Source organism: Drosophila biarmipes, chromosome 4 (assembly GCF_025231255.1).
Source record: "Drosophila biarmipes strain raj3 chromosome 4, RU_DBia_V1.1, whole genome shotgun sequence".
NCBI lineage: Eukaryota > Metazoa > Arthropoda > Insecta > Diptera > Drosophilidae > Drosophila > Drosophila biarmipes.
In genome coordinates this window covers 392,180-404,936 of record NC_066614.1, presented here as the reverse complement: position 1 = coordinate 404,936, position 12,757 = coordinate 392,180, and the positions used below count along the sequence as shown (strand labels likewise).

General features: G+C 35.4%; 1 protein-coding gene across 1 annotated transcript; it reads left to right on the top strand.

The window, feature by feature from the left end:
* The first annotated feature begins 1,193 nt into the window (after positions 1-1,193).
* On the top strand, positions 1,194-10,963 carry LOC108024917 (protein yellow). Its single transcript, XM_017095116.3, is given in 4 exon segments — positions 1,194-1,482; positions 9,092-9,758; positions 10,650-10,794; positions 10,797-10,963. Coding segments are annotated over 4 exon segments (1,056 nt in total). The 5' UTR covers positions 1,194-1,264; the 3' UTR covers positions 10,823-10,963.
* Positions 10,964-12,757: the final 1,794 nt, after the last annotated feature.

Sequence of the window (12,757 nt, the reverse complement as noted above, 5' to 3'; positions counted from 1 at the left end):
TTTTAACATATAATCTTCTAAGCTTGGAAATAACATTTTTAATTAGTTCTGAATTTCGAGTTAAATTTTATCGAAAACGGACAACTATATCATATAGCTGTCATAGAATCGATCGGATAATTGGTGGTAAATAATATGAAACAAATTATAGCTTTGGAGCTTTTTGAAATATTATTATCTTATAATATTGGGAATATAAATTTTTATATTTTCAAAAATTTCGAATTCAATTTAATAAAATTACTGATTATTTTTTATAACTGCAAGGGTATACAAACTTCGGCTTGCCGAAGTTAACTTCATTTCTTGTTGGTAATAAAATTATATGGACTTGGCTCAAGGGAGCTAACTTTTTGATCTCGGGGTTCGAAGTTCGAGTTCTGCTGGAAACACAATTAATTTATTTTTATTAGTAATTATTTTATACATACAATTCTATTTTTAATATTTCTAATGAAGTCATACATATGTAAAGCATCGAACTCTCGCGCAGAAGACCCCGATTCGATACCCAGCGCGGACAATTAAAAAAATTTTTTATTTAGATGCAAGATAAAATTTGTTAGTTCACTATTAAAAAACAAATAAAATAAATAATTTGTACTACTATCATAGGTAAACATGAAAAATTTTTTTCAAAACGTACCATATTATAACACATAAGCCCAAAAATATTCAATGTAGTAAATGTGGCTCGATTATTTGTTCTTAAAAAAAGCGTGGCAAACTTTTTGGGAGGTGTATGACCTAAAAATGAACTTTAAGTCCATTTAGGGCATGCCTGACATACAATTTTGTCCATCTTTTTTCTGGGTGTACTACCTGTTAAATATTTTTAACCGAATACACTTTTCTAGTGACCAGTATTTAAAGAAACCTTATATTCTAGTGTCTCGACTATCATTTATACTGGCGCAGCACACATTACTGATGCCAGAGCCGCAACACCTAGAGGACGGAACGGTACTACTGTCCTTGCGTCTACGAGGTTTAATTCAGTTCGATAATTACTAATGAATTAAATAAAAGTTTACTTTGGAAAAGTTAGGCAAACAAGTTAACTTTTCCACTCGAAATCTTACCAAAGTCGATTAAGCTTTTGCGTTTCGTAAAAGCTTAAGCAGCAGCTCAAAATTAAGCTTTGAACCTTAATAAATCTTATAAAATAAATGTAATGGTACCTGAAATCAGTTGTAAAGTGTTAGTAGATCAGATCGCTTGCTCACTTTATTTAACAAAATCAAGTTTTTGTGGATAGTGAATAATGATATCTTTGCCAAGATTTTGCAGATTTACGATGTTTATCTTTTTCTTAAAGACCGGAAATTTTATTGTTCAACCAGTTTCTCAAAAACTTGAAGACAATGAATATGCTCAAAAATCGTTGCAGAGTGAAAGTAAACTAGAGGTCGTTAATGAGTGGAAATACCTGGACTTTGAATATTCAACTTTTGTGCAACGACAACAATCAATTTTGAATGGGTAACAAAAATTGTATTATTAAGGGTGCCGCCAATATTACTTCAGCACTATAACGGGTGAAATGGTTTTTAATGGTCCTTAAATATTTGCATGTAGATCATCTTAAAATATAGGCGAATACATAGAAAAGATCGGTAAAACTTGACCAATTTGAAAACAAACAAGAAACGATATGGTCGATTATAAGTACCGTTACTCACACAACGAAAAGGTACTGGTGAATATATCTCCGTCCCTCTTGCACTCTAATGAATATCTTCATTATTCATTAATTCATTATTTGGTTATAACTTTTTAGTAATTGGTCCGACTTAAATAGTTTTGGCACACATCTATGTGTACTAATATTTGGAACTAAACGCATAAAATTCTTACAAAATTATGGGCGCTAGTATGGTGTTGATTACAAAAGACCATTTTTAGCGTAACCTCTTCCGATAGACTCCATCCGTTCGAAACGGTTGGGATTCTAGACAAAATACCACCCGACAACAGCTTATCTGATCATTTTCAAATGTGAACTCTGTTTCCAAAAGATCACATTCACCATCTACAATTTGATCACTGCTGACCTAGCTGATCTAACCAAATCGGATGCTTCAAATCTTCTATTTTCGATTGTTCCCTGTCATTATTGCTTACGTTTTCGTTTTGAATGATTCAATTTCAACTGGCATGCACCGAAAAAACACAATGATTACGTAATAGTTTATATATGTATAGAAAGATTACTTTTGATCAATAGGGGGGAGGGGTTAAAAAATCACCGAAAACGTGATTACGTATGGACAGACCCTTAATAAAATAAAGAACAAGAAAAAATAAAAAATTTAATAAAAAAAATGCAAGAAAGTATGTTAGCTTCGACAAGCAGAAGTTTGTATACCCTTGCAGTTATAAAAAATAATCAATAATTTTATTAAATTGAATTCGAAATTCTTAAAAATATAAAAATGTATACTCCCAATATTATAAAATAATATGTCAAAAAGCCCCAAAGTTATTTGTTTCACATTATTTCCCATCAATTATCCGATCATTCCTATGACAGCTATATCATATAGTCGTCCGATTTTAAAATTTAATTCGAAATTCAAAACTAATTAAAAAATGTTATTTTCAAGCTTATAAGGTTATATGTTAAAAAACACAAAGGATATATATCGTATTTCATGTTTTTCTACTAATTTTCCGATCGTTCCTATGGCAGCTATATAATTTTGATAAAATTTAATTCGAATTTCAAAACCAAATAAAAAATGTTATTTCCAAGCGTAGAAGGTTAAAAGTTAAAAAACACCGAAGATATAATTTTTCAATATAATTTTACCACTAATTTTCCGATTGTTCCTATGGGAGCTATATGATATAGTCGTCCGATTTTGATAAAATTTAGTTCGAAATTCAGAACTAATTGAAAAATGTTATATCCAAGCTCAGAAGGTATATGTTAAGAAACACCAAAGATATAATTTATTTTAATTTTTTCTCTGATAGTTCCTATGGGAGCTATAAGTTATAGTTGTCCGATCCGGCTGGTTCCGACTTATATACTTCCTGCAATAGAAAGAAGACTTTTGGGAAAGTTTCAGACCGATAGCTTTAAAAATGAGAGACTAGTTTGCGTAGAAACGGACGGAAAGACGGCCATACGGACAGACGGACATGGCTAGATGGATTCGTCAAGAATATATATACTAAAAACATATAAATAACATATGGAAAAATTCTTACCTCAGGCAAACATTTCTTAAAGTCAAACACGCGGCTTCTTAGTCTTTTGTTCTCGCGTGTCTCTTACCAAGCAATAACTCGAGAAGGCTATGGTCTTTTAAGTTGAGCTTTTAGCATACCAATATCGTTTATTATCGAAACCTTTTTAACAATAGTTTAGCAAGCAGTTTAAGAAATTTGGTAAATAAAAAAGTTAAACTAATTAAACTTAAATTAAAAAAAAAAGAAAGTTAGTTAACTTCGGCAAACACCTCTGAAGGAGGTAAAAGTCTGTTGACGATCGCACCTAAAAAATATCTGAACAAAAAACTTTTCGCCATAATCACTAAATGATAGTACTTTGCCAAATCATGTTAGGAAATCGAACAAAGTTAAAATACATTTCTAACGAGATATAGCACAAGCCTGTAACTTTAACAGTTCACAAGTTACGGGTGTACAAAGTGTTTCCATTTATAACTGTTTTTTCGCCAAACTAGCTAGTTTCTTCAAAAGTGCTAGAATCAAAGTTTCTTCTATTAGGCTGTTCAACATCATCTTACATTTCCAATACCATCAAATAGAGTTTGGTTACGCCCATAAAAGGTCAATGCTCAGGCAGTGCAAGATGCTCTGAACTGGTAAATGTGGCCATTTTTGTTGATTAATAACTTTGAGACGGCTATTTTTACAAGGTATTACGGTTGTATTTGAACAAATCCTGTTTAAAAGGCGTCATAGTATTTTAAAACGGTGGTATTTAGACAAATCGACGTACATAGTACATACATACTTCACAAGTTAGTGGTATACCAAATTTAGCGATCTATAGCTGTTTTAGTTTAGTTTTCTAAAAGCGGTAAAACTAATGTTTCTTATATTGAGCTGTTAAACATCGTGTAGAACTGACAAAATGCCAAACAAAATAAAAAATTTTAAGAGGACCCTGAAAATTTTGTTTTGCGTAATACTTTGAACGTAGCATTTTGACAGTTAAAGTGTCATTCGACGGGTATTTTAATTGAGAATATAACTAGGTGGGTAGCTGCGGGTAATTATCCCCATTGGTTCCAACAGATCAAAATTTACAAATTTTAACTCTTACACTTTTACTATTATAACTTTTACTAATTTAGTTATTTAGGCCAGTAAATAAACGATATTTCTTGAAAACTCAAACTCTTGTTTATTTACTCTCTTTGATTCGATACAATCGATATGATATTAAAAGCGACTTGGCGGGTATTTTTGAATTTGAAACATTTATCTTCAACACTTTCCCTTGTGAGAATTCAAAAATAACAATTCAATTGACAAACTTGAAAATTTTATGACTCTATATAAAGCAAAATAAATGGTGTTTTTCTCCTTCAGTAGAGTCCAATCTTGTTGCAAAGAATCCGGAGACGAGTATTGAGGATCGGCTTCATCATCATATCTGCGAGTTGTTCCTCAGTCGGGATTTGTTCGATCCCAAATTCTCCCTCAGCCATTCTTTCCCTGATGAAGAAATGCTTGTTGGCTATGTGCTTGGTTCTGCGATGGAATTCGGGGTTTTGGGCCAGCCTTATGGCAGCAGAATTATCGACCTGGAGAATCGGGGCTCGGTTCAATCTATTTCCTGAAACAATCTTTTAAGCCAAATTATTTATTTTGCAGCTTCATTGGCTGCTACGATCTCAGCCTCTGTAGTAGAAATGGCCACCATGGCCTGCCTTTGACTTTTCCATGAAATGGCTCCTGAGGCAAACATGATGATGATCCCTGATGTAGATCTCCCAGTCTTCGTGCAGCCACCAAAGTCAGCATCGCTGTAGCATTCGAGGATTCCCTTCTTCTGTTTCCGATAGACTATCCCAACGTTGATTGTTCCGGAAATGCAACGGAAAACCCTCTTTACTTGTGCAATGTTTTCTTTTGTAGGATTTTCAAGCGTTCTTGAAAGAAATCCGATGCTGAAAGCCAAGTCTGGCCTAGTTCCAAGCAAGAGGTACATGAGAGCTCCGATGGCTTGGCGATAAGGGAACGCAGTCGTCTCTGATACTTTCCTTGCTGTCGTAATTTCCAAATTCTTGAGAAGTGGGGTTGAAACAGCTTTGCAATCCGAGAATCTGAATCGCTCCAATATCCTTGTGGCATATCCTTGTTGACTAATTTTTAGTCCATTTTCTTGTTTCTTGATTTCGAGTCCCAAGAAGTACTCAGCCTTGTTTGAGACAATTTTGAACTCTGATTTTAACTCGTCCAAAAATTCTTCCAAATCTTGCGTATCTGTTGCTGCGGCGAGTCCGTCATCTACGTAAACAACGAGTAGAACCTTTTTGCCATTTCTTTTCCTGATGTAGAGACATGGATCTGCCTCGCTGACCTTGAAATTGTGTTTCCGCAGGAAACCTCCGAAGCCTTCTTGCCAGCATCTCGGCCCTTGCTTAAGCCCGTAGAGACTCTTCTTCAATCTGCAAACAATCCCCTGTCCTTGCTCGTATCCCTCAGGTTGTTGCATGTAAATCTCCTTGTCGTCCAATTCTCCGTATAGAAAAGCTGTCAAGACGTCAAACTGGACCAAAAACATATCATTTTTGGCTGCAACGCTCAACACTGAGCGGATTGTTTCCATTCTTGCGACAGAGCTAAAAGTTTGGTCGTAATCAATCCCTCGTCTCTGGGCGAATCCTTTGATGACCAAGCGAGCTTTGTATTTGTCGATACTTCCGTCGGGGTGGGTTTTGACTCGATAGACCCACTTGCACGGAAGTGCTTTCGATCCTCTGGGGAGTCTTGTCAAGTTCCAAGTTTCATTCTGAAGTAAGGAATCAATTTCCCTGTCCATTGCCTTTTTCCACTCGACGTTGCTGTTGATGGCTTCATGGAAGGAATCTGGACTCTCCAGCACAAAATTCTCGGCTGCTGCTACGTAGTCATCCAGATGCTCTGGTCTCTTCAACTTCGAACGATCCCTCAACCGCATTTATTGCGGTTTTCTCTTGTTGTTTTCTTCGTCAAAGCTTGTTTCTACTCCGGTTTCGTAATTGTCTTCGCTTCCTGTTTCGGTTGTGTCTTCTTTCAAGTCTTGCTCATGAAGTGTGTCTTCGTCCTCGCTCTTGTGCAAATCCGCGTCTTCTTCTTCCTTATCCTCGTCCTTGCTCTGGTGCAAGCTCACGTCTTCTTCTTCCTTGTCTTCTACGACGTCCTTGGATCCAAAATCTTGGAATGGTAGGTTGACGCCTGGTTCACAATTGCTGAATTTCTCTTGAAATTTTACGTCCCTCGACACGACTACTTTGTGCTTCTCTGGTAAGTAAATACGATATCTCTCATCGCCCTCGTAACCCACCAGGTACCCTTTTTCAGCTTTTTCGTCCATATTCTTCCTTTTTTGGCATGGAATGTGTACGTAGCACGTCGATCCTACGATTCGAAGATGTTTGATTCTTGGTTTCTTGCCCAGCCAAAGTTGGTAAGGGCTCAGACCCTTCAACGAAGATTTGCCCGTCCTATTGAGAACGTAGACTGCTGTGCTGACCAACTCGGCCCAAATTGCTTCTGGAAATTTTATTTCTGGATTAGAATACTTGAAAGTTCTCGCCATTTTGACTATCGTTCGATTCTCTCTCTCGACACCACTATTTTGTTCTGGAGTATACGGAGCGGTGAGTCGAAAAGTTATACCAGCTTCCTGAAGAGTTTCTCTCACTTCTGCACAGTCGAATTCTCCTCCATTGTCGCTCAGGAGTTCTCGAATTGTGTGCCCTTGTTGCTTGGCGTGAAAAACCATGTGTCGCAGCACGTCCTTGACCTCTGATTTCTGCTTGACGATGTACCCATATCGAAACCTGGTGAAATGATCCTTAAAAACTACCAGATACCTCTTCTTCTGGAAAGAATCCTCAAAAGGGCCGCAAACATCGCCTGACATCAGTTCCCCTGGCTTCGTTGCTGGTTTCCTCGTTCCAAATGGCAATCGATGCGCCTTTCCCAGGATACAAGGCTCGCAAAAGCTACTCTCATGCTTGACTTGAATGCCCATTTCTCTTTTGAGCAAGTCCTTAATGTGGTTCTTGTCCTGTTGTCCCCACCTCTCGTGATAGAGTTGGAGAATTGAAGTTCCTGAAGTTGCGACGGTGACATCGACGTTTCGTTCTGAAAGTATGGGCTCGATCGCTGCTCTGTAGAGTGTTCCTTCAACGTCTCTGGCTCCAACGAGGACAATCTTGTCGTTTATTTTGAGGGTGCACTCGGTTGCTGACGACTCAAAACGACTATTTGGATTATTGTCTTGGGCAGCCAAAACTGAAACAGGTTCTTCGTTATATTGGGAAAAAACCATACATTTTTCAAAGAAAGAAAAAGAATTTTTCCATTGACAATCGTTTTGACTTTAATTGTGCCCTGACCCAAAGCTGACAAGGTTTCATTTCCAGCTGCTCTGATACAACTCGGATTCTCAAACTTCTCAAAATGCTCGAAATACTTCGCAGTCTTCACAACGTGTTTTGTTGCACCGTTGTCTATCCACCAGTCGACCTCTGAGTTTGCCTCAGCTGCAAACACGCCATTGTGGACTGAGACGAGAGTTAACGTTGGTTCTGCACAATTTCCTTGTTCAGCATTCTGGTAGTTCGGCTTCGGACGTCCATCCTTCTTCCATTTTATACAGTTTCGTCATTTTCTTTTGTTCTGAAATTTCTCTCAAACATGACAATTTGATTAGTTAATTCGTCGAAAGTCTTTTCTTCTTCTTTTGTCAAAAGCATCCAACTTTGACGGAACGTTTCAAAGGTTTTTGACAAAATATGTAGCGTTTTACAAACAAGTATTAAATCTGGCAGCTCAGTTTCATTTTTAGCCTTCAAAGCTTGATTTAAATCGTTCCATAGACTACGCAATTTTGCTATGTGGGTTGATACATCGTTACCTGGATTCCAAGAGAAAGCGAAAAACTCGTTGCATATCCTGAATACCTGGTCTTTCGCTGTTGCTTCAAACTGATTTTTCAGGGCTTCCCACGTATCGTGTGCTGTCTCCTTGTCCATGATCTTCTGGTACACCGAGTCCGTGACCGCAGTGGTAATCATGGATTTTGCATAGCTGTTGGCCTTACGAAAAAAGTCGCTCTTCTCCTTGTGCTGCTTTTCATCTGCTGCTGAGGCACCTTTTGGCAATGGATCCGGTTTGACGATCTTTCCATCCAACGCGTCGAGAGCTCCGTCGTGATAATCTATCAGGTCCCTAATTTTTCTTTTCCAAATCGGCCAATCGGTCGCGCCTGAGAGCTTCGTAACGTGCTTCGCCAAATCCATCGTAATCGAGCAAAATTTACTTTTTTTTTACTTTAAACTGAACAAAACGTTCCTGGGCCCATAACCTATTATAACTTTTACTAATTTAGTTATTTAGGCCAGTAAATAAACGATATTTCTTGAAAACTCAAACTCTTGTTTATTTACTCTCTTTGACAGCTTTTAGGTTATGTGTTTATGTTTTGATTCGATACAATCGATATGATATTTAAAGCGCCCTCTGACTTGGCGGGTATTTTTGAATTTGAAACATTTATCTTCAACATTTACCACTTTTTCTCGCACACCACTTGACGTGGAATGTCCACAATGATATGTGAAAAAACACCGAAGCTATAATTTGCTTCATATTATTTCCCCGAAATTTCAAGAAATATTTCTTGATTCAAGTCTGATTTTTTTTGATTGTATGCAACCTTAGAAATAATGGTTTTCCGGTAGTCGATGCACTCAACTTCAGTGTTCTACCTTGTGGATTTTACAGAGAGGGAAGTTACTCCTAGCTCCTTTAAATTTATTGTATTTTTATTATAAATAAGGTAACATTTTTAGGAAATACGAGATTACTTTTATAAATAATATATTTTTATTTACAGAGACTTTGTACCGAAAAATAATTTACCTTTGGGAATTGACGTCCATCAAAACCGCCTCTTTGTGACTACACCCCGTTGGAAAGATGGTGTGCCTGCTAGCTTGGGTACCATTCCATTTCCTCCAACAGAGTCAAGTCCAGCAATAAGACCGTATCCAAACTGGGAGGCACATGGAAACCCAAAAAATCCCGACTGCTTGAAGTTGATGTCGGTGTATCGTACAGCTGTTGATAGGTGTCAACGAATTTGGATTATTGATTCTGGTATTGTCAATGCTACAGTCAATTTAAATCAGATTTGTCCGCCAAAGATTGTTGTATACGATCTTAAAAAAGATGAACTAATTATTCGGTACAATTTAGAAGCTTCTCAAGTCAAACAAGATTCCCTGCACTCTAATATTGTTGTGGATATAGGAGATCATTGCGACGATGCGCATGCTATTGTATCGGATGTATGGAGATTCGGGCTGGTTGTGTATAGCCTTTCAAAGAACCGAAGCTGGCGTGTAACAAATTATAATTTCTATCCTGATCCAGTTGCATCAGATTTTAATATTTACGGATTGAACTTTCAATGGCTGGATGGTGTTTTCGGTATGACTATATCTTACAATGAAAATATGATGCAACGCGTTCTTTACTTTCATCCAATGGCAAGTTTTAAGGTGAGTTGTGTGTATCGATAAAAACTTATTTGGAACGTTTAATAAGATAGTTTAAGATACATATGGAATAAAGCTTGTAATATTTCGCGGCAATACGGATTGTGCAAGTACGCATTTAATCTGTTACAGAAATTGCATTTTGACTATCAGAACAGTACAACTTTACAATAGTTCTACGCAAACTAGTCTCTCAGTTTTGAAGCCATCGGGTTGAAACTTTCCCAAAATGTAATTCGAAATTCAGAACTAATTAAAAAATGTTAGTTCCAAGCTTAGAAAGTTATATGATCAAAAACCCCGAAAATATAACGGACATGACTAGATCGACTCGTCTAGTGACGCTGATCAAGAATATATATACATTATTGGGTCGGAAACGTTACCTTCACTGCGTTGCAAACTTCTGACTGAAATCATTATACCCTCTGCAAGGGTATAATAAGAGGGGCCCGGTCAAAGATTTTTCACAATATTGATTTTACAGAGCGCATTCAGCGAATCGCTAGCCCTCTAAGCCGCGAACTCAATTTTTTCCCGCGGGCCAAATGCAAAATGCTTTATTATGATAGAAAAGCTTTGACAATAGCTTTTTCTTAAAAACTTTTTTCAAGTGGCAAAATAACCCAATATTAGGATTAATTTCATGTTTTTCTCATCAATGATTTTTTGACAGTTAATAGAATCATATTGACATCTAAATAATGGCATATTGATAACGATTTTTTTTAGTGCAGTTTCCAGTAATAATAATCAGTTGAAATCCTTTCAATTTTTTTTTGTCTTTAGTACTGAAAAACTCAAAATGTTGTCCACCTCAGTAATTATTAAGACTGTGTATTAAGTAATAACTAAAACAGTAAATAAAAACATTGTTATTCATTTTGATTCTAGGAGTTTATGGTACCGATGGACCTCCTCTTAAATGAATCTCTGTGGAAATCAAACAATCAAGATAATGCGAAGTATTTCTTTTCGATTGGGGATCGGGGCTACAATAGCCAATCATCCACTTCTGCAATTACAAGGAGTGGCGTAATGTTTTTTACACAAGTTCATCAAGATAATATTGGTTGCTGGGACACATCAAAACCATATACTCGAGCACATATAGAAAGATTTTTGGAAAACGGCCCAAATTTAATTCAATTTCCAAATGACTTAAAAGTAGATAACGAAGACGACCAAAGTATATGGATTATAAGTAACCGACTACCAATATTTCTGTACAGCAATTTGGACTATGGAGAAATAAATTTTCGAATTTTAAAGGTGAAAGTAAAAACGGCTATAAGCAATAGCATTTGTAATCCAGAAAATAGGTACATTAATGGATCTAAATCAACATTTGTATTAATTGAAGAAGGTCAATGTTATTAAAAATGTTTAAAAAAAAAGATACAACAAATTTGAATCTTATTTTTTAGAAGTACTTTTGGGGACTATTTTAATCATATTTGTCTAGCTTAGCTGCAGCTAGTATATCTACCAATCAAATTTTCAAATAAAAGTGGCTAATCATGGCTGATCAGCATACTATACTAAGCCGTATTCACAGGCACATAGAATAATATAAACAAGAAGAGAGCATATATGACCAAGATTAAAAAATGGAATATCATAAAGGGACATAGGCATGTCAAATTATGATTAGATTTAGTTTAAAATGGTTTGTGGGAATTATGGCCATTCTTTTTTTTAAAACAAGGAAGGTTAACTTCGGCAAGCCGAAGTTTGTATACCCTTGCACTTATAAGAAATAATCAACTTTAGTAACAACATGTGAAATTTTTAAGGATTGTTGCTGACTTCATTGATATTAAAAAAAAATATTTCATTCTTTTTTCAGACTATTTTTTTTTACATCTATATGTTAGAGTAGTCCAATTGTTAATATTATATTGAATTCGAAATTTTATTCCCAATATATTAAGATAATATGTCAAAAGAATATATATATTTATGGGGTCGGAAACGTCTCCTTCACTGCGTTGCAAACTTCTGACTTAAATTATTATACCCTCTGCAAGGGTATAAATATATGCCTAATGTTTAAATATATTTATATATTTCGACGACAGGTTTCAATTTTTTAACTGGCTATTTAAATGGATCTTAACTAATTACTTAATCAAGAGAATTACATAAAAAAGGCCTCTTTATTACAATCCCTTAAAGCAATAAAGCGGCAAATGGGTTAGTTTAGAACGTAATTCGTCTGTGCATAGATTGATACATAAAGATTGAAGCTCTTAGATTCCTACTAGGTACGAACAAAATAATACTATTTATAATATTAATAATATAAAACAGGGTTATAATTTTGTTAAAAAGTAATAAAAAAAAACAGACAAAAAAAACAAACAAGAATGGAAGTTACCTTCCCTACCCTTGCAGTTATATAAAATAATCAATAATTTTATTAAATTGAATTCGAAATTCTTAAAAATATAAAAATTTATATTCCCAATATTATAAGATAATATGTCAAAAGCCCTAAAGCTATAATTTGTTTCACATTATTTCCCACTAATTATCCGATCGTTCCTATGACAGCTTTATGTTATAGTCGTCCGATTTTAATAAAATTTAATTCGAAATTCAGAACTAATTAAAAAATATTATTTTCAAGCTTATAAGGTTATATGTTAAAAAACACCAAAGATACCATTTTTATTTCATGTTTTTCGACTAATTTTCCGATTGTTCCTATGGCAGCTATATGATATAGTCGTCCGATTTTGATCAAATTTAGTTCGAAATTCAAAACCAAATAAAAAATGTTATTTCGAAGCGTAGGAGGTTATAAGTTAAAAACAACGAAGATATAATTTTTCAATATTATTTTAACACTAATTTTCCGATTGTTCCTATGGGAGCTATATGATAAAGTCGTCCGACTGATAAAATTTAATTCGAAACTCAAAACTAATTAGAAAATGGTATCTCCAAGCTTAGAAGGTTATATGTTAGAAAACAGCGAAGATATAATTTTTTTTAAA